The 25,659-nt window shown below is 40.4% G+C and overlaps 1 protein-coding gene across 1 annotated transcript in view; it reads left to right on the top strand.

Annotated features, from left to right (window-relative positions):
* Nucleotides 1-25,071, top strand: part of Arhgap29 (Rho GTPase activating protein 29) — a 70,713-nt gene extending 45,642 nt beyond the window's left edge. The window contains exons 13-23 of the mRNA XM_032897391.1: nt 2,555-2,715; nt 3,193-3,332; nt 4,135-4,239; nt 5,220-5,318; nt 6,359-6,498; nt 7,093-7,281; nt 7,497-7,634; nt 9,401-9,633; nt 10,783-11,113; nt 11,629-11,737; nt 22,808-25,071. Coding sequence (XP_032753282.1) covers nt 2,555-2,715; nt 3,193-3,332; nt 4,135-4,239; nt 5,220-5,318; nt 6,359-6,498; nt 7,093-7,281; nt 7,497-7,634; nt 9,401-9,633; nt 10,783-11,113; nt 11,629-11,737; nt 22,808-23,697 — 2,535 coding nt within the window. The 3' untranslated portion in view covers nt 23,698-25,071. The remainder of the gene's footprint in view (nt 1-2,554; nt 2,716-3,192; nt 3,333-4,134; nt 4,240-5,219; nt 5,319-6,358; nt 6,499-7,092; nt 7,282-7,496; nt 7,635-9,400; nt 9,634-10,782; nt 11,114-11,628; nt 11,738-22,807) is intronic.
* Nucleotides 25,072-25,659: the final 588 nt, after the last annotated feature.

Here is a 25,659-nt window from a genome sequence, read left to right as displayed (position 1 = left end):
AAGTCAAATACATCTCCGTCCCCCCAGCCTTCCCTTCCTCCTTCAGCCCACTGTAATAATTGCCATAGAGGCTTCATCCTAGTGTGAGATATCTCAGTGTTGATATCGGTCTTTTGTAAGTGGTGAAGATTTTCACATGACAAGTAATTTTGCTGGGAAGACATCGTCAGTCAGCAAATGTTTGCTCAACAGAAGAATACCAGTAACTGCCAAAGAAACTATTGCACTGGTGTCTAGTTGGGGTTACCTATAGGAGCATGAACAGCCATAGAAGCTAATTACAAAGGAATCGTCTCTGCCCCACAGCTGTTAACTGCTTACTTATACGTCCTCTTAAGAGAAGGGCCTGGTGGCACCCCACCCCCACTCCAGCAACTGTTAACTGCCTGTGTATCCTTGAGGAGGGGAGGGCAATCTCAGCTGCTGAGAGTTCAAGAAGGCTGTGTCATGCCCGGAGGACAGCATTCCACAACAAATTTTGAATGCTATCCTAGGTATTTTCAACATTGTTCTGTGGGACTCTGGGTCCTAATACTGTTTTAAAGTAGGGGCTGAGGGGCATTTGATCTAGTTTTGTTCTCCCTCCTAGCTTTGTGCTTGTCACCTGGGTCTGAGTAGGAAGCTGAAGCATTATGCTAGCTACTCTTCTGCTCTCCAGAAAGCTAAAGACATCACTTCTTACTCATTAAGTGGAGGAGGTGGGTGAGCCATGCAGGAATAAAGAGAAAAATAAAAGCTACAGGAGTTTCAAGAGTTCACCACCATTCTCCGATCATAAAGGAGCATTCACTTTAGAGTTGGAAATCTGTTCAGTTCTGTAACTGCCATCACTGTTACAGGATTGTGCCCCAAGGATGTATAGGCTCCTATGAGTAACAGAGGAAGAGAGGATGGATCAGAGAAACCAGGGCTTCCTTCCTATGTTTTGAGTCATATTTTCTATTCCTCAACCATTTGGGTCCACAGAGGCCCCCTCGTGAAGCTGTCTATATCCATAATGAGTGTTGTGGGGGTCAGCCTAGGCTGGAGAATATGAGAGTGGGAAAAGCAAGAAATGTACCAAAATTGTCATCTATTCCCCAGTCTGCCTGCTTCCTTTTACTCCAGGGAGTCTTTAGATAGGTGGCACTGATCCATGGTTCTGACCAGGACATAGTTCTGACCAGGGCATTCAAATGGAGGGAAAAAAATTCATCTCAGTGAAGAGCAATTGAAATGTTTTGAGCTCTTAAAATCATAAATCACTTATTGATGTTTAAAACTAGCTTGCAGATTTGTAAACTAAATCAAAAGATTTATAAGATCTTTACCCAAACTGTAGCTGATAATAGCTAAGATTGGGTATGAATCTGTCTGTGTATTATATCTCTATATAAACTTACCTAGTTCTCAGAAAGTCTTATTCATAAACATATTTTTAGCTTCATTTTACTAATGCAGAAACAAGTTTAGAAAATCTTCCCAGTGTATGGTCTCTGGGTCACAAATCACCTTATCGTTACTCAGGGAGTCTAAGGAGTCGCCTTATCGTCACTGAGGTAGCCTATAAGTAATGAAGAGGGTTGGATTTTGAACAAGAATTTTGAGGTCAGAGTCTTCATTTGAACAAGACTCTCAGATGATTTGTTGAACTTTTTCAAATTTCTGGTACAAAGAGATCATAAATAACTTGATTAGTGCTGCTCACCCATGTAAGGGACCCTTTTAGATCAGGCAAGTTCAGCTTAGCATTGGTCTGCCCAAATTATGTTAGCTCCTCATGGACATAAAGTGTACCAGTAAAGGCTGACGGTCATTTGTTAATTGCAGGATGGAGACACACACTGTTCCTTTGGATATATATTACAAGTACTCCTTAGGCTCACTGACTTATCCACCTGGACTCTGGTTAATGAAGAGTCATCCTATCATCTGATAAGACATGACTGATGAAGAAAAAACAGTCATTTTGAGATAACAATCAAAATGTGGCATTTTTTCCAAACTGTTTTCCTTTCGCACATACCTGACACAGATCCGCAGTGGCATAAATATGGCAGAAAGGAATAAATGAGGCCATACTTTGCTTAGTCTTTAGCTGGCTTCCTTTTACACTTCACCTCCAGTGACCTTTCTTGACCTGAGTCAAACAGAAGTTCTGCTTCCCTGAGTGTGCTTTGAGAGCACCAGTTCTGTCCACGTCTGTACCGCCTCTGCCTTTTGTTTGAATTGGCCTTCTCTGGAGCTGTGTCCTGGCTCTCTCTCATATTTCAAATGTCAGCTCTTTGGTCTTCCCTAACCTATCATGTTGAAAATACCCTTCCAGAAACACAAGCATCGTCATAATGGGGGAATAATATGCTCATCATCTTTTAACTTGTTACTGGTGGATATGGGGGTTGTGTGTTTGTGTGCTGGGACCACCAGTCAACATAGCTAGCATGCTGAGGGTGGTAATCAGTGCTCTGTATGTCAAATGTATGGCCTTTTGTTGGTGTGCTTGTTGACATACATGTACATTCACATAGTGTTTTATATCATGAGTTATGTCTGTCTTTTGTCTTTGTGATTATAGGTAACAGTTAACCTCTTTCATATGCAGCAGCTTCAGGCTGCTTCCCTCGCCAACAGTTTACAGTCCCTCTGTGACAGTGCCAAACTCTATGATCCAGGTCAGGAGTATAGTGAATTCGTGAAGGCTACAAGCTCAAGTGAATTAGAAGAAAAGGTTGACGGGTAAGAACTGATGCATAGGAGGAATTGTTTCAAGTGAGAGAACATTTACTGAGTTCCTGTCTATGCTTATAAGGAAGTGTCTTTTCTTATACTGAATTAACTTTAATTTTTTTCATTATTCATATTTTGTGAACTTAAGGAATGTAGATGCAACATACTTAAGAATGATGCTTTTTATTTTCACACAGACCTCACCTCTTTGAGTCTTAAAAACCCTTTGGGAATAGCAAATTATGACCTACATATTTTGAGTATACCAAAAACTTAACCTATATTTTCTACTAATGTTAGATTAGAAAAGTTTAATCATGACATAAATATTCTATTGTCATACCTCTTCCATATTTCAACTATTATTTAAATCTTTAGAAGAAGTTGAACTGCGTAATAGTTATTAATATTCATTAAGCTTGTTCTGCATTCATTAAATTAAGAATTTAAAAAAGCTTAGTGCTGAGCTTTATCTTTACCTCACAGGAATGTAAATAAACAGATAGCCAGCAGTCCGCAGACATCTGGATATGAACCTGCCGACTCTTTAGAGGATGTTGCACGCCTCCCTGACAGCTGTCACAAACTTGAAGAGGACAGGTGTTCCAACAGTGCAGACATGACAGGTACATTCACACAGAGCAGACACTGCCTGACCACCATGCCTGTCTTGTCTATACATTAGTCACTGTTTGAATCATTTCCTTGTACGTAATTTTAGTATTTTACCTTATAAAATCTACCTGTAGGCAAGGTTTTTTTAATAATGTATTTTTTTTAATTCACTTTATATCCTGATCACAGTTCCCCCTCACTCCTCTCTTCCCAGTCCCACTCTTACAAGTCCACATTTTCCCCTCCACTTCTCCTTAGAGAAGAGGAGTACCCCTTGGGTACCACCCCACCCTGGGACATTAGTCCCAGCAGGTCTAGGCACATCCTCCCCAATGAGGCCCCACCAGGCAGTCCAGGTAGGGGATGGGGATCCAGTGGCAGGGAACAGAGTAGAGACAGCTGCTGCTCCAGTTGTTAGGGACCCACATGAAGCCAAGCTTCACATCTGCCACAGATGTGACAGGGTCCGGTCTCTGCATGCTTTTTGGTTGGTGGATCACTCTGTGATCCTTTCTGGGCTCAGATTAGTGGACTCTGTAGGTCTTCTTGTGGTATCCTTGACCGCTCTGACTCGCTCAATTCTATCCCCACTCTTCCCCAAGACTCCCCAAGCTCTGCCTGAGGTTTGGCCATGGGTCTCAGCATCTGTTTCCGTCTGCTGCTGGATGAAACCTCTCAGGAGACAGTTGCACTAGGCTTCTGTGTGCAACATAGCAGAGTATCAGAATAGTGTCAGAGGCTTGCTTTCACAGGAAATGGGTCTCAAGGTGGGGCAGTCACTGGTTGGTGTCTTTAATTATTCTCTTTTTAAAGGTCCTTCTTTCATAAGATCGTGGAAGTTCGGGATGTTTAGTGACTCTGAGAGTACTGGAGGAAGCAGTGAGTCGAGATCTCTGGATTCAGAATCTATAAGTCCAGGTACAGTAACTAAATATTTAAGTCTAACTGAAAATTCAGTGAAAGATGAAATGATCCATTTGAGCCATCTCAGACATAACAGAATATACATAAATATGTGTGTATGCTAACCCAGCAAGCAGAACATGAGTAGTGCATGAGAAGCCCCTTTGTATACATATATAAACAACACAAACATACAGAAAAATCACCTGTCCCACCAGAGTAAATCATTTTATAACTATTTTAAATGTTTTTAGTAATATATTTCATGGATTTACCCTCTTTTGGATGCTATAAAAATAGTCATTTCCTTACTCTTGATCTGGCATTGGGGATTGAATTCAGGGCCTTTTGCATGTTGGGCAAGTATTTGACCACTGAGCTCTACCCTGCGCCCATTTTCTTTTACATTTATTTATTGATTGATTGATTGATTGGCTGGCTATAAGTTGCACAGGTGAGCCTGAGCTCATTCTATAGTCAAGACAAGCTTTGAATCTTATGTTCTTCCCCAGTAGGCCTGGCAAAATCAAAGGATTAATTTTGATTTCCTTCTGCCATGTTGTGAATAGCTGTCTGTGTTTGTATTGTGTAATAACTTAGTAATGAAAATATCATTTAGGGTGTGTGTGTGTGTGTGTGTGTGTGTGTGTTGACTTAATTGCTATGGTAGGCCATACTACTCACCACCACTTACATTAGCTACTGTGTCATACGTTAGACATAGAAGGTGCTGCCTGTCTTTGTAAAGCCTGTAACCTCAAGTGCTTACTGTCAGAACTGAAGAGTAAAGTCTCATTAAGAATACATAATTTTATGTTTCTAGGAATCGATATCTGAGTCCCCTGTTACCTAGATTTTGAGAATAGAAGAAAATTTTTAATCAAAGATAATAAAATAATACAAATTGTGTAACTCCAAGAATGTTATCACTGTCTATTTTTATTGTTCTTCAGTGTGAAGTCAGGTAATGGTTGGTATCCACAATTTCATTTTAGGAGACTTTCATCGGAAACTTCCACGAACTCCATCCAGTGGAACCATGTCTTCTGCTGATGATCTAGATGAACGAGAGCCACCATCACCTTCAGAAGCTGGTATTACAGTCTTCTCAGTTAGGACCCACTAAACCAGTTGAAATAGTGGCAGTGCATAATGCTAAATCATTAGTTTGTTATATGTATCTTAAATATATCTGTTCATTTATGCATACATATGGATTGATAATGAATTGATGAGATGATAGAAATATGGCTACAAGAATAAGAAGTAAAGCTGCTGGATCTAAAATATATTGGTAGTGTGAACAGCAGGTCATGTATGGTGTTCTTTCATAAGTCCAATACAGTGACTTTCTGTTAAAAGTATGGCATTGCATAAAAAATTCTGGAAAAGCTCATTGTTAATAGCACAGGGACTATGGGCAGAAAAGCACAGTGGTAAAACTGTGTTGCTGTGCACGAAGCCCTGGCTTCTAGCCCAAGTACTGCGAAACAACAATTACAATAATGAAACTGCAGGAAGCCAAGGAAGAAAAGCAGATAAATGAACTTCTCAAGGACAAGGAAAGTTGTGGATATTTAAGGCATAAAAATCATTTACCTTAATGACTTGAATTAAACCAATATAAACTTGTTTTTGTTTCTTTGGTATACTGTTCTTTTGGCAGAATTTCACAAATTAATAGGGTATCTGACTTCCGTTATGATTAAAAATATAACTAGCTAGTATTAATCTGTAGTTTTATGATAGTACTATCTTTAATGAACATATTGCTCACATGCTAGCTTCATGTAACTAGCTCTTTAAAGTGGTGATTGGGTTTTCTTAGGCATGTAATGCCACCTGTAAACACACTGTTTTTCACAGAGCATAGTAATAAAGCATACATCTGTTTATCTTGCAGACACTGTGTCTTGGCATCTTAGAATTAGCTTAGTGGTTTGAAGTGTGGAGATATATATATATATATATATATATATATATATATATATATATATATATATATATATGATGTTAGAAACCCCAGACAATAGTTTTTTGTGATATGTAGATGGCTGAAAAGTCTAAGGATTGCTCATAATATGTAAAAATGTTCTCATCTTTCCATTCTCGTGTACGTTCTTTCCCTTACAAGGACCCAATTCCCTCGGAACATTTAAGAAAACTTTGATGTCGAAGGCAGCTCTCACTCACAAGTTTCGCAAGTTGAGATCCCCCACAAAGTGCAGGGATTGTGAAGGCATCGTAATGTTCCCAGGCGTCGAATGTGAAGAGGTGAGATCTGTTTGGCAGTGCATCGGCCTCACACTTGTTGGCCGGCTGGTTTCTCTGCACTTACAGTATTTTTGGTTAGAATATAAAATGGTAGATTGTGTTGTGGCATCTGCTATGTATGTGTCATTTAAATATTGGGATATTTTTTCACGAATACATTTAATCTTTTATGATATATTTTGCTTTATTTTTTTATTTTGTGTATATTGATGGTTTTCCTGCATGCATATCTGTTCACTAATGTTTGTGATGCCTTTAGAGGCCAGAGAAGGATGTCAGATACCCTGGGACTGGAGTTAGAGAAGGTTGTGAGCCGTCCTGTAGGTTCTGAGAGTTGAAAGCCCGTCCTCTGGAGGAGCAGCCAGTGCTTTTAACTGCTAAACCATCCCTTCCAGCCTTACAAATATGGTTTTAATAAGTCGTACCACAGTGTATCTTTTATTGTTTTGTATTTTGTTCTCTTGTTAGGTCCATTTCGGACCTTACAAATAAGGCACTATAAACTTGTTTTGTATTATGTTGCCAATCTGTCCATAGCTTCCTCAGTTGTGAATAGATCTAAAATGAACTGATTTTAAATGTCATTTCCTTTAGTGTCTCCTTGTTTGTCATCGAAAGTGTTTGGAGAATTTAGTCATTATTTGTGGTCATCAAAAACTTCAGGGGAAAATGCACATATTTGGAGCAGAATTCATACAAGTTGCAAAAAAGGAACCAGATGGCATCCCTTTCGTGCTAAAAATATGCGCCTCAGAAATTGAAAGTAGAGCCTTGTGTCTCCAGGTACCTACGTGTGTCGTTTGTGTAATGAAAAGAGAATTTCTTCTGCCAGTTTGGAATAGCTGATTTTATTCCAATTTATATTTTTTTTAAAAAAATGTTTGCCCCAGCTCTGTTGTTTCAGCAATAGTGAAAATAAGTAAAGTAGACACATCTGTTATGTCTACACTTCTGCAGGGGCCTTTTGAACTAAAGCAGAATTTGTTTCTCCATTCAAGGGAATTTATCGTGTTTGTGGAAACAAAATAAAAACTGAAAAATTGTGCCAAGCTTTGGAAAATGGAATGCACTTAGTAGACATTTCAGAATTCAGTTCACATGACATCTGTGATGTCTTGAAATTATACCTGCGACAGGTAAAGTTTTGATTTTTGTAACCAATCACCACTATATTTGATACAGTAAAAACGTGATTCATATTTTGTTTTTCAGTTCATAACCTTTGTACATAGACATTTTCATTGATATAGACCATACTGATGTCTCATAAATATTAATGTATAGGTAAAAGTAAAATTAGTCATACAATTAAAAACATAAAATAATAATAATAAAGCACTGCTCATTTCACAGAAGAGAACACAGACTATTACTCTACCTTACAAAAGACCTCCTCCATGTGTCTTTCCAAGTTACATCCTCCTCACTGCATATGGAAGTTCTTTCCTAACCATGTAAAGGAACATTTTCCTGGGCATAAAGAAGTAACTAACATGAAGTGTTTGTATTTAGTTTTAGAAACTTAACTTGAAAGTGTAGTTTAGCTCTGTAAGAAAAGGCCAGTGTTGAACTGTTCCCCAAGCAGAGCAGTGTTTGGATCAGTTTGATTTTGTCTTCCCTAAGATTTCAGAATAGATTTGGATGGTCAGTGGGAGGAAATTTAAAGTGCACGTTTGCAACAACAAGCAGAGCTATCCTGTAAGCTGGATATACAGGAATATGGTCAGGAAGTGGGCCAGCCTAGATTGTCTGTTTCTGTGCTCAGTATTGGATCAGGAGTTTGTGTTAGCAAGTTCAAAAAACCTATATCTATGGAGTAAAGTAAGCGGCCTCAGGCAGAAGCTTATGGTTAAGTGCTAAGAATTTAGCACAATGTTGTGAGTCAGGTACAAAAGCTACTTGGGTCATGCCCAAATGGCGTTCTAGTGCTGGTAGTGCTGAACATACATGTCAGTCTCTGGAGTTCCAGGGTTCCGTTCTGGATCCTGTGTCTGTTTATATAGCTGTCATCCTGGTTTTTTGTTTGTTTGTTTGTTTGTTCGTTTTTCTGTGAAGAAAATTTCCTGTCTTTGTTCCTGTCTTTTTTGATTTTGCTCATGTCTAATCCTTGAACAAGGTGGGCCTTACTCACCTGTGTGTTTATTTTATATTCTCTTGATGGAATTAAGGAGCATAGATAGTAAGTGCCTAACTTGGCTCTGTAGTCCCCGTCCTTTCTCTGTCCATTCTCAGGCTTTTCCTGTCCTGTAGTGCTTTCTAGTTGGTTCTCAGCCTTCACTCTTGGAACTTGAGTCTCCTTAGGGTGGCTCTTGAATGTCTGCCAGCTCTGGTGCTCTGTTCTTTCTGGCTCATCTGACGCCGTCTGTATTGGTGGGTGTTTTCATTGGTGCTAACATCGGGATCATAATGAATGTAACTGTGCACATAGATGAGCATTTAAAATCCCTTGTGGAACATTTAGGTTTAGAATTTTATTGTCTGTGAGTTACTGTCTTAATTATTTAATTAATAACAGTGATTTCAGATCACCTTAATAGGTCATGTCTATAGCGAACATATACATCTAAACTTTTTTTATGTACCTGGATGGTCCCTTGCATGTATGTCTGTACCACATCCATGTTGGTATCCAGGGAGGCCAGAATCTTATCAAATCTTCTGGAACTGGATTTCCAGACAGTTGTGAGCAGCCAACTGGGAATAGAACCTGGATCTTCTAGAAAAGCAACCAGTGCCCCTAACCACTGAGCCATCTCTCCAGCTCCAAACATACATAATTAAAGACCTGCTTTAAATCCTGTTAACCTAAGAGGCTGTGGTGAACCATTGTGTAGCTGTCAATAACAGTTAACATTAGCAGGGAGAAAAGATTAATATTCATAATGTAATTTTATCTCTTTAGCTTCCAGAACCATTTATTTTATTCAGATTGTACAAGGAATTTATAGACCTTGCAAAAGAGATACAGCATGTAAATGAAGAACAAGAGGCAAAAAAAGATAGCCCCGAAGACAAAAAGCACCCACACGTGAGCATAGAAATCAACCGCATCCTTCTGAGGAGCAAGGACCTGCTGCGACAGCTGCCAGCATCAAACTTCAACAGTCTTCATTACCTCATCGTCCATCTGAAGCGGTAAGAGTTTTTTGTTAAATAAAATATAGCTTTTACCATTTTAGTGTATTTTTAGTTTCACCATTTTAGCATAGTAGTGTTAAGTTCATTCATGTATTTTCTTTTAAAATGGATTTAATTTCTCATAAGGTTAGAGGAAAGAGGGCAAATGTTTGTTGGGCCAACATCATCCTCAGATGTGTCCTGTGAGGCTGGCTGTAGCTGGAGGAACAGGGAGTCTGCCATCTGAGGGCTTGCAGACTGCATGCATACACAGTAGAGCGTTACTTTGTCCGATAGGTTATCACAGCATAAGAAGGAAGATGGGGTAAGTCAGTGAAAGCAGCCTCGTAGGCCTTAAAGAACTCAGGCGTGATTAGTAGCCGGAGAATGCTCAGAGGAGCGAGCATCCCAGGCAGGGGGTAGCAGGCAGAGGTAGGTGAGCGCCGTTCACGGTCAGGAAACAAGGTGATGTGCTTAGGCCACGCTACGGCAGAACAGTGGAGCCCGATAGAACCTTGCATGCTTGACAGCGGAGTTTACCGTCTTGCTTCTGTGCCCACTGAAGATGTTTGAGCCAGGAATTTTACATGTTCAGATTTGCCTCTTACATCTTCCTGGCAAAGACAAGGACAGCGGGCTAGAGGGGAGGTGTTGTCATAGAAACAAAAGGTGATAAGAGCTGGAGGTAAAGTGGGAGAGCAGCAGTGTAGACAGAGACCAGGGACTCCTGGGTCTGACAATAGCCTTGGTTAAAGGAGACTGACAGTAGTATTCCCTTTCCGTTATAAAGACCTAAAACTCTATACAGAAGTAATCTTTAAGGGTCTCTCTTTGTTTCTGCGGGAAAAAGGCCAGTAATTCCTTCAATTTGGTGTTTATCCTAATACAAAAATATGACTAAATCAAATATTGTTTGTGGTTAAAATTTTAATTAAGTAAGTATGTATTTTTCTTAGACGTCCTTCACAACTTGACTCTTGACAGTTTCATAGACTTTAGTACCCTGTGTGTTCAGGCAGCCAACATGGTCCCTCAGGTGCCTCCTGTGTGCCAGACTCTAGCTGGGAAAATTGGATGGAAATATGAATGCTCTTCCCAACCCATAGTAAACTACACTGAAGAACTTTACTGGCCAAGTCTCATAAGGCTTTGTGCTCTGACCTGCAGGGTGGTGGACCATGCAGAAGAGAACAAGATGAATTCTAAGAACTTGGGGGTGATATTTGGCCCAACGCTCATTAGGCCAAGGCCTACAACGGCTCCTGTCACCATCTCATCCCTTGCTGAATATTCCAGTCAGGCACGAGTAGTAGAGTTCCTCATTACTTACGCACAGAAGATCTTCGATGGGTCCCTCCAGCCTCAAGCTGGTGTCATAGCTAACACAGGTGCTATTGCACCTCAAGTCGATCATGGGTGTCATCCAAAACCGCTCTTGTCACCAGATGAGAGAGACTCGGATCATTCTTTGAAACAACTATTCTTTTCTTCAAAGGAAGTAAGTCGTCGTTAATTTGTATGTGTATGTGTGTATGTGTGTGCATGCACACACATGACAAGACAGGCTTTTGCTTGCCATGGCACTTGGGTAGAAGTCATTGGACGACTTTGGGGGGGTTGATTCTCACCTCCACCGTGTGAGTCAGGGTCTGTCTTGTTTCTGCTACTGTGCAGAGTGACCTAGGCTAGCTGGTCCAGAAACTTCTGAGAAATTCCAAGGTATATGCCTCACTGGAGAAGCTCTAGGATTACAGATGCATGCTACTACAACTGCCTGTCTGCCTGTCTGTCTGTCTGTCTGTCTGTTTGGTGGTTTGTTTTATGGGCTCTGAGAATCATACTGGGGTTGCCAGACTTTGTGAACAGCACCTTTACCTGCTGAGCAGAGCTGTGACCGGTACAGCATTGTGTTAGAGCTGTGTGGTGTTTGTGTCAGTAATTTAATGGTCTTGCACTCCTTCTTTTGAAATATGCTTTGTTTCTACAAGTGTGAATATTCTCTTCCATTAACAGGATATCCGTACTACGGATTGTGAGAGCAAAACTTTTGAATTAACTACATCATTTGAAGAATCAGAACGCAAACAAAATGCATTGGGAAAATGTGATGCTCCCATCCTCGGTGAGTAGCACTGTGAAAAAGCTGGGTACAGAAGTAAACTGTTGTTAAAGGCCAAGGCAAGTGCACTGGGTTCAATCCCCAGTCCACTGCCACAGATTATTCAGATAGGGTTTGAATTCAGTACTCTCTGGCTTATAAATTTAACCTACTCTTTTTGTTTTTCACTACCTCATAAAATTAGGTTCCTAATTAGAAATAGTAATAAACATAAAGAATTTGTAGATACTTTTTAGTATGTATTGTTTACCAGAGAGTTCTGGGTACCTTTTTTGTTAGAACATTTAGACCAACATGACAACTCAGATCCATGTATTCTTATATGACAGATGAAGGCAGGTAGGGACAGTGCAAGGCCTACCGTGCACATCAGGGTCAAGCACTGACTAGGACCCGGGCAACTGACTGCAGATCCCACACTGTCTTCTATGCTAATGGTTCTTCTTGCAATACTGAAGGAATACGTGTCCTTTAGTTCTCGCAGGCCAACTGCAATGAGCCAGGTCCTTGGAGTATTCTGGGAATGTGGGGAAGAACCCAGGCAAGTAGATGGCAGGAACATTTTTCGGAGCCCAGGGAAGAAAGGTCATGTGGAAACTGGAGAGATGCTCATTGGTTAAGAGTGCTTGCTGAACTGACCTGAGTAGTTCTGAATGCCATTCCCAGCTGCCTGCAGCTTCACCTAGAGCTCCCAAGGGATCCTGTATCTCTGGTCTCTGAGGGCGCCTGTGCCCATGTACACAGAGACATTTAATAAACAAACAGGTTAGCTGTCCAGGGTGAGTTAGAGAGAAGTCAGAGGAGATGGTGGCTGACAGGTGACACTGGTGGTCACCTGTATACATACACACCACACCCAGGAATGGGAGAGATCGGACCAGGAGCAGATGCTTCAAGCCACACACAGGGCCATGGCCAGCTGCTGTTCAGAGTCAGAACAGTATCGGTGCCAAGTCATTTGATGTTTCTCATCACCACGGAGCTGGGGCTCAAAGGCAGGGCCTTTGCAGGAGTTGGAATTTCTTGAGTAGATAAAGCCAAAAAGAAGAAAGGGCGGGGGAGGCAATATGGGGAACTGAGGATTCAGGGTGAGAGTGTGGCCATGGGACCAGACTACTGGAGAGAGAGGAAAGTAAATGTGGGAGCACCCAGCACCCAGAAATGACAGTGCTTTCCCTGGAGCTCAGTTCTTCAGCCTTGGTTTGACCTCGCAGATGTTCCGGTTTCTTAGCAGAGCAGCTGTGATAAGCACCCCTCACTGTGGATTGAATGTGGCTAAAAACAGATCAAGTGAGGTATCCTAAGTTCTTGGTATTCAGGGCACACCTGCATTTGGTTGGCTGAAGGTGGTGTAATTTTCTGAGTCAACTCACTAATGTCTGCCTGTTGACTTTTTTTTTTTTTTTTAATTTATATTCTGATCACTCCTCCTGACCCTCTCTCAATCTCTCCCCCAATCCCTTTCCCCTTCTCTGAGAGAGTGGAGGGGACACCCCCCCCACCCCACCCCGTTATCTCCCTACTTTGGCACATCAAGCAGGGCTAGGCACTTCTGTCACTAAAGCCAGACAAGAAGACAGCCAAGTTAGGGGAGCAGATTCTACAGACAGGCCCACACCCACAGCTTTTGGGACAGCCCCTGAGCCCATTGTCCATGATCCACAATGAAGACCAAGCTACACATTGGCTACGTATGAGCAGGGGAAGGGCTGTTGACTTTTTTGACCTAGAAAACACTTAAATAAATAAAAATAAAGTAAAAGTAAAAATGTATAAACGAAAACCGGGGGTGGAATGTTTTCCCTCAGGGTGTTTTTCCCTGCTAGGGTTCCACACCTCGCTTCCCCAGATATCTTCTGGATATCTTGGCAGAAACACAACCCAGCCACACACTTTCTTATACTGAGACTATTACACAAAAGAGCATACAACTGGTGTTTTTACCCTGCTAGGGTTCCACACCTCAGTGCCCCAGATATCTGCTGGATATCTTGGCATAAACTCAGCCCAGCCACACTTACTTAAATTGAGACTCTTTCTTAAAAAAAAAAACACACTCATTTAGCATTAAAGCAATCCAGCGTCTAGATTTGGCAGATCCACATTACACTGTCCTAATCCCAGTTCCCAAATTACTCATCCCTGCACCTTTATTTACCAAGTCTCCAGCTTCTTCTCCCCTGGTACCTCTAACTCCTCTCAGTTCCCCATCCTCTCTCCAACTCCTCTCCTCTTCCTCCTGGCTTCCTTCTCTCACCCCTCCTCCCTCAACTGTCAATCCTCACCCCCCCCTCCTCAGGTTCCACTCGCTCAACTGTCTCCAACTGTCAACTGTCAACCTAACCTCTGAATCTAATCCCCCTCTCACTCCCAACTCCTACCTCTGCCCAAATCTCACGCTCTTGCCTTTATTTAACAAATTCAGAGAAAACCCCAAGGCAAACCACAACATTTCCCCCTTTTTGTCCAGTTAAAAAACTTTTTCCTATACATAGGTGAACTAAGCATCATTATTACCATTCTGCAATTTACAAAACCAACAATATGCTGATCACCCAGTCCACCAACTCTGTTCACCAACCATGTTATCCACACCACATCTTGGCAAGGCAAACCACAACATTTCCCCAGTCCAGTTAAAAACTTTTTCCTATACATAGGTGAACTAAGCATCATTATTACCATTCTGCAATTTATAAAACCAACAATACGCTGATCACCCAGTCCATCAATTTTGTTCATTAACCATGTCATCAATACTAAAAACTATACTTGACTATATCCTGGTTCTAGATCCTATGCCACCCTAAAACTACTTCTAACAGATTTATCATCTTTCTCAATACTAAACCATTCGGGTTGTCTATGAGACTACTAGTCTCCAAACCACATCAGAAATCCAAGAATGATTAATATTACCTGAAAACATAGGAAGCACAAAAACATGGCTTCCAAGCTTAGCCAATTTTATAAAGACTGCTGATCACCTGACAGTCCCTTTATTCCTTAATATGCTGGAGCATCAGTCTTCAGCCTTCTGGCCCAGGATCATCTGACAGACCTTATCAATGCAGATTTTGAAGGGTTGATCACCCTGCCTCGCAGAGATTATCATCGACTATTCTGCATAATTTGTCCTTTCTGGACAGTGTCTTGTCTGTAGATGAATTGAAGCAATTTGCTCAGTGGTTACAAGTATTACCGATTTGAGCAACTCCATTGATGCTCAAGTTCTTCTTCGAGTCTAAGGGCCCTGTCAGGGCAGACAAGTCTCTAGTAAAATGATCTAGATGAAGAAATGTCCATAAACAGGTTATTCTTTTGGACTTCTGATGCCCTTGAAGATTTCCTATCTACATAGGCGTTTCTTGAACTGTTAAGCATATAGAGTACCGCTGGCCCTCTCTAATCAAGTATTTACAAAACCCATCTAAACTGACTTAGAACCATAACCTTGCCATCTGACCCTTAGCTGGTACTGGTTAATCAACTAAAATAATGTATAACAGCAGTTATAGGACCGGTCTAAGACTTGTATTCTTAGATGCATAGTGGAGGCACAATGCCCATGTTAAAGTAGCAATATTAATCTCAATTATAAATCAACAAGAAAGTATACCATTGAAAACCTCGATTTGTGTAAAAAATGCATTCTATACCAATGAAAAGATTACAGCTTCAACTTTGTATCAATTACAAACATTTCTATCAATGTAAAATATAGCGTAAAATTTTGTTTAAGAGTAGTTTGCCAATCTATCTGTTTGTCTATTTCTCTAATTTCTATGTATTACTATATCTAAGAAGGATACAAAAAGGAAAGGAAAAGTAGCAATCCCTGAGTTTACATTCTCTAGTTTCCCCTGCCCAAAGCTACATTTGTATTGTATCCCTTAAAAGAAAACTTATCCACAGTTCTTAAAATAAACAGAACCATCCACCCCAACATAAGGAAATGGGACGACGATCTTCCTTGTCTGCTTCTAGCTGGATTGGGGAAGAATTCCTTCTGGGGCCCAAGGGGTATTAGGAAAAGTTGGCTTTGTCGAAGTAGAGCTAGGGGATTTGCCTGCCAGTCATTCTGTGCTGAGAAAGTTCATCGCTTAGCTGACATCTTGACTATGACAGTCTGAAGGGCTGGATAAAGATGTCCATTCTGGGAAAGTTCTGAAAGCAGGCCTTTTAAATCAAGCATCTTCAGTGTAATTAAGGGAGAATCAAACACTAAGTTGGACTGGAAAGTCCTGAATCTCAGCATCCCAGAGTGTGTATCATTTCAGAGCTATCTTTCTTCCTTCATCCTGCAGCACAAAAACTTTACAAGCATTATATAGTTCTATACATTTTCAAATGGGATAAGCAGGGTACAGTTTAGTAAATAAAGATCAAAAAAAAAAAAATGACTACCTTTTTTTCAGGTTAGGTTAATCATATAATCAAACCAGAATATAATTTTGTAATACATAATGACAAGTTATGAGGAATTTGCACTCAAAATATCACTGGCTGTTTATAGACATTTCAGTCTCAGCTAGTTCATACACGGAGACCTAAACAACCTCATATATACATCACCTATTTGTTGATCGTCTTAGTCTCCTTTTTTCTTCTGTGTTGCCAAGGACTTCAGGAGGTCTCCCCTGTCATTTCTGATTTTTATCAGCTTGAAGGAACCCACAGCTTTTTTCTTCTCCTGTAGAAACATAGGCATAACCCCTTCCCCAGCGTAACACATTTCCCATTTTCCATTCTGACGTCAGAATATCCTTAATATAAACAGGCTGGTTTAGTTCAGTAGTCTTTTCCACAATCCAATGTCTTTCAGCAGCTGTGCTGTTTTGTTCATCAGCATTTAAAAAATTTAAGGTTAATAAAGCACTATGTATCCTATCTCTGGGAGTTTTTGTTGACCCCTTTTGCCTGTTAAGCATCTCCTTTAGACTTCGATTAGATCTCTCCATAATCGCTTGTCCTGTAGGATTGTGTGGTATACCTGTAACATGTTTTATATTATAATAGTCAAAGAAGCGCTTAATCTTGTTAGAGATATATGCTGACCATTGTCCGTTTTAATTTGTATGGGTATTCCCATTATAGCCATAACTTCTAACAAATGTGTAATTACAGAATCGGCCTTTTCTGACGCTAAGGCAGTTGCCCATTGAAATCCTGAATATGTATCTATAGTATGATGTATGTATTTCAGCTTACCAAACTCTGTAAAATGGAGAACATCCATTTGCCAAATTTCATTTCTTTGGGTACCCTTAGGGTTAGTTCCTGTAGGCAATGGAGTTTGATTATATAACGAGCAAGTAGGACATTGCCTCACAATCTCTTTGGCTTGTTGCCAAGTGATAGAAAATTCTTTCTTTAAGCCTTTACTGTTAACATGGTGTTTTTTATGAAATTCTGAAGCATCTAGTACACTTCCTATCAGTAGCTGGTCAATTTCATTATTACCTTGTGTCAGAGGGCCTGGCAGACCTGTATGGGATCTTATGTGTGTTATATATAGTGGGTAACTCCTATTTCTGATTTTTTGTTGTAGCTGAATAAATAGTGATGTCAATTCGGAATCATCCTGAATAAGTTCAGCAGTCTCTATGTGCAAAACAACCCTTTCTGCATATTGAGAGTCAGTTACTATATTAAGAGGCTCTCGAAAATGTGACAACACCATGAGTATTGCATACAGTTCAGATTTTTGAACTGACTTATAGGGACTCTCAGTCACCTTGTTTACATTTTCCGATTTATATCCTGCCTTCCCCTGACTTACTGGCATCAGTGTAAAATGTAGGGGCTCCAGATATTGGAGTTCCTTTACTATACGAGGGAGGATCCAGTTAGTTCGTTTATGAACTGAAGTCTTTTTGCTTTTTAGGGTATTTGTTGTTAATGTCTCCCTAAGAAGTTACTGCATGCTCTTTTGCCAATGTTCATTTTGTACCCACAAAGAGTTAATTTCTGCATTAGTAAAAGGTACCACAATTTCAGCCGGATCCATTCCAACCAATTGTCGAAGTCTCAATTTTCCTTTTTATGTATCAATTCAGAGACCTTCTCAATGTAGGTTTTCAGTTTCTTACTCTGTTTATGTGCTAAAATATCCATTCTAAGATATAATCTTCCTTTGCATGAGAATTCCTGTAGGGAATGAGTAGAGGGCAAGATGACTAATATGCAGGCCATCTTTGGATCAATACGATCCAGATGTGCGTCCTGCAGTTTCTTTCTACCAAAGTTAGCTCTTTTCTCAGCCTCAGCTGATAGTTTCCTTTGGGCTATTTAATTTTTATCGCCTTTGTAGTGTTTGAAATAAATTGCTCAACTCTTGAGTGGTCAAGCCAATCACAGGCCTCAACCAGTTAATGTCTCCAAGTAGTTTCTGAAAATCATTATGTCCTTAATTTGCTTCTTTTGATTTGCACCTTTTGTGGCCTAATTTTTTGTACACTTATTTTATACCCTAGATAATTAATAGAATCCCCTTTGTATTTTCTCAGGGGCTTATCTGTAATCCCCAGCATGGTAATGTTTTTTTTACTTCATCAAACATTCTTTCCAGGATATTTATATCTGAATCAGACAATAAAATGTCATCCATGTAATGATAAATAATAGATTGGGGAAATTTTTTTGAATTATATCTAATGGCTGCTGTACAAAATATTGACACAAGGTTGGGCTATTTAACATTCCTTGTGGAAGGACTTTCCATTGATATCTTTTTATGGGGCGACCTTATTAAGGGTAGGCACCAAAAGGCAAACCTTTCCTTATCGCCTTCATGTAGAGGAATAGTGAAAAAGCAATCTTTTAAGTCAATCACTATAATAGGCCACTCCCTAGGCAACAAAGAAGGCAGGGATCCCAGGCTGCATGGAACCCATCGCTGAATAATCTTATTAATTGCTCTGAGATCTGTCAATACCTCCATTTGCCAGACTGTTTTTTAATGACAAATACTGAGAATTCCAAGGCTGGTGGACTCCTCTGTATGCTGAGCCTCCAGCTGCTCCTGGACTAGCTGCTCTAATGCCTGTAGTTTTCTTTTTTTTTTTGTCATGGACCACTGATCAATCCAGATGGGTAGGTCAGTCAGCCACCTTAGTGGCAAGGCTGTTGTTGTTTTAACAGCAGTGGCTCCTTGGGGTAGCACTAAATTGTCAGCCTCTGCTGTATCTTGCTTATGGACAGCTTGGACAGTCTCTAACTGTCCTTGATAACATTCCCTGACTAATTTAAAGTTTTTATTAGGAGTCTGATGAATTTTAGGCCAGAACCTGAAACTGAGGGGATATTAATTTGAGTTTTCCACTGCTGTAGTAGATCTCTTCCCCATAAATTAATGGCTATCAGCCACGATGGCCTTAATTTTCCTACCTGACCTTCTGGTCCTATACATTTAAGCCACCTGATGCTTTGTTTTATTTGGGATAAAGTGCCAACACCTTGAAACTGCATATCCACTCCTTGAAGTGGCCAACTAATGGGCCAAGATTTTGGAGAGATGATGGTAACATCTGCTCCAGTGTCAACCATTCCTTCAATTTCGATATTATCTACCAGTATTTTTTAGTTTTGGCCTTTTGGTCCTCTATAGACGTTAGCCAAAATATTCGTTTGAAGTCTTGTTGTTTAATCGTTCTGAGGAGGAGAACTCTCCTGCCTGGTATTGGGGCTCCAGAGGCCCCCTTGGGAGTTTTTTTGTCAGGATGCGGTCCCATCTGTCTGTTGTTGCTGTACACTTCCTAGTCAAATGTCCATATCTGCCACATCTTTGACACATTCTAGGAGGCACAGTCCCCTTTTTGTATCACTTTGGTTTTTATTACAGTAATATCTGAGATGGCCCTGCTCACCACAATTAAAACATTTGAAATCTTGGGTCATCTCTAGCTGTCCAGTGGCAGCTTCTCCTATCAAAGTAGTATCAGGAGAACAAGATCCAACATCAGCTGTATATCTAATCCACTCATCTATTGGTGCGGACCTTGCCTTTTAGTGGTCTAATTACTTCCTGCATTTGGTATTTGCATTTTCAAAGGCTAAAGACTCAATTATCGCCTTTCTTGCCGCTTGAATCTGATACACTCCTTTCCACAGCTGAGGTAAGCCTTTGTAAAAAGTCAGGGAAGGTTTTTTAGGGACCTTGTATGACTTGAGTGAATGTTTCAAGTCTTTTCCCTGATTCTGCGATTTTGTCCCAGGCCTTTAAGGCTGACAATCGACACCATGACAGAGTTTCTTCGTCATATATAGCCTGCACCTCTACTTCAGCAAAGGGCCTTCACCAAGCAGTTGATCTGTGGAAATCTCTCTGCCCCCTAGCTCTATTTTGTCTTGCTATCTCCCTCACTTCTTCTCTCCACCATGAAATCCATTGCAAATTTTCAGCAGGCTCTAGAATTGCTCTTACCATATCTCTTCCAGTCTTGGGGGATTACTCTATTTTTAATAGCCCAAGAAATTAAGATTTGTTTTACAAATGGCGAATGCATTCCAAAATTAGTTACACTTTCCTTAAATTTCCTTAATTTAATACATCCATGGTTGCCATTCAAATTCTTCATAACCCCTGTGGATGATCATCGTTTGAGGCCTTTGTTGCACACTAACTGGATAGACTAAAAGTTTGTTTCCTAAAACCTTAGGTTGGCTTTCCTTAATTTTATCTTCTGTCTCTACCTGAGTTTTTTTTTAGTTGTAATTTTAAATTCCTCTCTTAAAGTCTGTATCCGTGTTTCATATTTCTTCTGTCTTTCCCCTGTTCTTTGAGTTCCTGAATTCTCTGTTCAAGGTTTTGCTTCCACACTTTGAATTTTTCTTTATATTGTACTTCTAATAATTTGTTATCCATTATCTTTTGATTGATTAATTTTAAAAAGTTATTCTCTAAGTCTTGCTTCCAAACCTCATTACTTTCTCTCTGCTGTTCAGTATGATCTGTGAGCTGTTGTATGTTCTGTTCTAACATCCTTTCTAGTTTCTGTCTATCACTTTCATTTTCATCTTTCTGTCTCTTATTCTGATCTATAATTTTCTGTGTCTTCAATTCTAGTGTTCCTTCTAGGCTACATTGCCAAGATTTAATTTTCTTTCTGTTGTTCATGTTGTTCCATAATTACCTGTATCTTCTGTTCTAAGGCTAGAAATTTGCTATTTAGGGCTGTGTGCTGTTGTATGTTCTGTTCTAACATCCTTTCTAGTTCCTGTCTATCACTTTCATTTTCATCTTTCTGTCTCTTATTCTGATCTATAATTTTCTGTGTCTTCAATTCTAGTGTTCCTTCTAGGCTATATTGCCAAGATTTAATTTTCTTTTCTGTTGTTCATGTTGTTCCATAATTACCTGTATCTTCTGTTCTAAAGCTAGAAATTTGTTATTTAGGGCCCTGTCTTTTGAGAAGATATAGTAAATCAGAAGAATGAATATTGCAATACTGGTAAATGATAAAGTGTCTTTTTCCTCAAAATTCTCAACTGTCAGACCATTCAAAATATCATTCCATAAGGCCCAAAAGATATTCATTATGTTTCTCATCTTTAAGTATCATAAAGTTATATATCTCTCTTACATCAAAGTAGTATCTGATCTGAAGCCCCTTGTACCTTTTTCTCCCTCTGCTTCAGAATACGTGCAGTCCTCTCGATTCTTCGTAGACCCTCCAGACCCAGTCAATTCCCAATCCACTAGTACTCCTGCCTATTCTGGGGTTGAGAGGGAAGTAAACTTTTATCTCAGGTTAGTTGAGTTCTAATGGTTTAGTTGGGCGCCATATGTTGTCGTAAATAAATAAAAATAAAGTAAAAGTAAAAATGTATAAACGAAAACCGGGGGTGGAATGTTTTCCCTCAGGGTGTTTTTCCCTGCTAGGGTTCCACACCTCGCTTCCCCAGATATCTTCGGGATATCTTGGCAGAAACACAACCCAGCCACACACTTTCTTATACTGAGACTCTTACACAAAAGAGCATACAACTGGTGTTTTTACCCTGCTAGGGTTCCACACCTCAGTGCCCCAGATATCTGCTGGATATCTTGGCATAAACTCAGCCCAGCCACACTTACTTAAATTGAGACTCTTTCTTAAAAAAAAACACACTCATTTAGCATTAAAGCAATCCAGCGTCTAGATTTGGCAGATCCACATTACACTGTCCTAATCCCAGTTCCCAAATTACTCATCCCTGCACCTTTTATTTACCAAGTCTCCAGCTTCTTCTCCCACCTGGTACCTCTAACTCCTCTCAGTTCCCCATCGTCTCTCCAACTCCCTCTCTTCCTCCTGGCTTCCTTCTCTCACCCCTCCTCCCTCAACTGTCAATCCTCACCCCCCCTCCTCAGGTTCCACTCGCTCAACTGTCTCCAACTGTCAACTGTCAACCTAACCTCTGAATCTAATCCCCCTCTCACTCCCAACTCCTACCTCTGCCCAAATCTCACGCTCTTGCCTTTATTTAACAAATTCAGAGAAAACCCCAAGGCAAACCACAACATTTCCCCCTTTTTGTCCAGTTAAAAAACTTTTCCCTATACATAGGTGAACTAAGCATCATTATTACCATTCTGCAATTTACAAAACCAACAATATGCTGATCACCCAGTCCACCAACTCTGTTCACCAACCATGTTATCCACACCACATCTTGGCAAGGCAAACCACAACAGTTCATGGGGAGCATATTTAGAAAAAATTACTAGGGGTTGGGGATTTGCTCAGTGGTAGAGTGCTTGCCTAGGAAGGCAAAGGCCCTGGGTTCGGTCCCCAGCTCCAAAAAAAAAAACCAAAAAAAAAAAAAAAAAAAAAGAAAAATTACTAGACAAGCGGTTTTGTATTTTGTTCTGTTTTAACTCATTCGTAAAATGTTTTGTGATTGGGTTTTTTGTATAAATGTATGTAAAAATTAAATGAACTTTTAAATTCCATCTATCTTTAAAGAACAGTTAGGTCTTCTGCATAGACAGTGCTGTGTTGGGGACATTTATAGAATTCCTTCTGTAGTTCAGTGTCTGTCTGTCTTACTCAGATTCTGGTGTTTATCATGTGCCACTTCCTTTTTCAGATAACAAAGTACATTTGCTTTTTGACCAAGAGCTTGAGTCAGCATCCCACAAGACGGAAGATACCTGTAAAAGCCCTAAGCTGCTCCTTCTGAGATCTGATAGGGCAGCAAATAGTGTGCAGAGACCGACTCCGAGGACCAGGCTAAGACCTGTAAGTCTGCCTGTGGATCGACTGCTGCTGCTCGCCGGGTCTCCTACTGAGAGAAGCAGCCGGAATACAGGAAACACAGACTCAGACAAGTTTGGCAAGAATGCTGCCTTTGAAGGACTCCAGAGAAAGGACCACTCAAATACTACTTGTTCCAAAGTTAATGGCTTTGACCAGCAAAATGTACAGAAATCCTGGGACAAACAGTATGAGCGGAACAGTTTCACTGCCAAGACAACGGTGATTGTTCCCAGTGCCTATGCCGAGAAGGGATTGGCAGTGAGCACTGGGAACAACAGGGGCCATTCCAGTGGTGCTGCCCAGCCTAGTAAAGCACATGCAGACCCAGCCAGGTCTGCAAGAGACACGTCCGAGCACAGCTCCTCTGACTCCTGCCCTGTTGCTGCTGTCAGAGCACCCAGAACACTGCAGCCCCAGCACTGGACAACGTTTTACAAACCACCTAACCCCACCTTCAATGTCAGGGGCACTGAGGAGAAAACAGCATTCCCCTCAGCAGCTGTGCCTCCTGTCCTGGTGCATGCTCCCCAGAGTCATGTGGCAAAGTCAGACCCAGATTTGGAGGCCACATTGGCTTGTCCTGTGCAGACAAGTGGTCAACCTAAAGAGAGCTCTGAGGAGCCCGGCCTGCCTGAGGGGACTCCAACCTGCCAGAGACCTCGACTAAAACGAATGCAGCAGTTTGAGGACCTTGAAGATGAAATCCCACAGTTCGTGTAGGATTGTCAGATTTTAGATGTTTCTGTTTTATTTGTTCTGTGGTGTCATTGTGTGAGAGGATGTGGACAGGCCCTTGTGTACAGGATTGCCAAAGCTGTTTGTCAGGTGTGTTGTCTGTTGATCATGTGGGTTAGGAGAGTGTTCTGACAAGGCTCCCTTGATGCCTCACTGGAATAATCTTGTTATAAAGAAAATGGGTGGGTTCATGTTTTTTAGAGTTGATTTTCCCAAAAAATGATCCACTTAAATGCATCGCTGACGTATGGTAGTTTTTAGCAGTAGGTGTGATTGGGGAAAATCAGCTTTAGTGAGGAGAGAAAGACCAAGTGCATATTTATAAAGTATTTCTGAGCACGGGAGCCTGGTGGGTGTCCATGTGCTGCAGCTCCCCACAGTTTCACAGGGCGTCTTTGACCATTTGTGCTTCTGTAATTGTAAGTCAGCTTTGAGTTTTCAATTGGAAATTCACCTTTTAATATTTACATAATGGCCAAAGGGTTTGCCAGTCTGTGTTTAATTACATTTTAATTGCCAATTTTTACATATGGCAGTTAAATTGTACCCCCAAAAATGCACTTAAACTTGAACTGTGTAGTTCTCTTACCTCTTATTTGACTTTAGATGGATTTAATACATTTGGTAGGGGTTGGGAGTTTTGTTTTGTTTTTTTAATCCCGTAGTCTTGTCTGTATAAACTGTTTCCAACAGTTCTGAACACATTTTGTACAGTGGTCCAGGAAAGATGCTATTTTCAGAAGTTTTTAAATTCAGTACATTTCCCCTTTTTGCTACCTGGGTTTGTTTAAACTTTCTTTTATAAGAAATGTTTTGACTTATGGGTCATTTTATATTCTTTTTCTACCTGACTTTCAACCACTGAAAATGTATAGTTCTTTCAGATGGAGTGAAGATTTATTTAAGTTGATCCAAAGGGTACACCCCAGTAAGCCTCATTCAGAAGTTTGAGAGAAGGTGTAGATGACCAGGTCTGTTTTGTTAAAAAACAAAAACCAACAACCTAATTTTCAGAATGTTGTGCATTCCTGTCATTCTCTGCACCATTGTTTGTCTAAGATAGGATGTAAAAGGGACAACAAATACAACAGCCTTTTGTATGTGTGAATTATATTATGCTTTTGTATGACCTTGTTATATTTGATAAATATATGTATATATCCACTTCTTAAATTATTTCAGGTTCTCATGGCTTGTCTGATAATATTGCCTCCTACATTGTGATCTTCAGTGTAATTAACCGTTGACTTAGGGATCAGCGCTTAGGGCCATGCATCCCTTAACTATAACATGGAGTGTTTTGTGACAAGTTGTGTCGGAGTCTCTGTGCCATTAAGAACTAAGAAGAAATTAAGCAGCCTTTTCATGGGGAAGCTTGGTTTTTTATTACACACCCTATTGTAAGAACCTAAAATGAAATCAGCCAGCATTTATTGAGCCCCTTCTGTATGATACAAACTTAACAAAGTTCCTACTTATACTTTCCTAGCAACCTGTAGTGGGTGATGAGCCTGCTGTTCCACTGGTGTCAGCAGCAGAATTAATATAGAACACAGGGCTCTCTGATTTTGATGGTTGGTGTACTTAGTGACCATGTGATAGAACTAAGTATCATCAGCGAGTGCTTAATAACAAATGCCCCTTATACTGCGAAAATGAGATCACTTTGTGATCACTTCTGCACATGTGGTTCAGGAACAGTAAATATATTCTCATTGTTATTGGGTGTGCATAATTCACTATCTCCATAATTTCCTTACTATCCCATAAGGTTTGTGGTTTTAACTCCAGCTTGAGTATATGGAGACAGCCCAGCCAATGAATATATCGTGGCGGAAAGCTGCCTCTGTACCCCACTTACCAAGTGACAGTTCCATTGTAGATCTTTCTATAGATCAAGTTATATTGGTTGTTGCGGTGGCAAGCGTCTCACTCACTAAGCTCCCA

The sequence above is a fragment of the Rattus rattus genome, chromosome 3 (assembly GCF_011064425.1).
Source record: "Rattus rattus isolate New Zealand chromosome 3, Rrattus_CSIRO_v1, whole genome shotgun sequence".
NCBI lineage: Eukaryota > Metazoa > Chordata > Mammalia > Rodentia > Muridae > Rattus > Rattus rattus.
The sequence above is the reverse complement of the archived record's forward strand: the minus strand, read 5'-3'. Positions and strand labels throughout refer to the sequence as shown.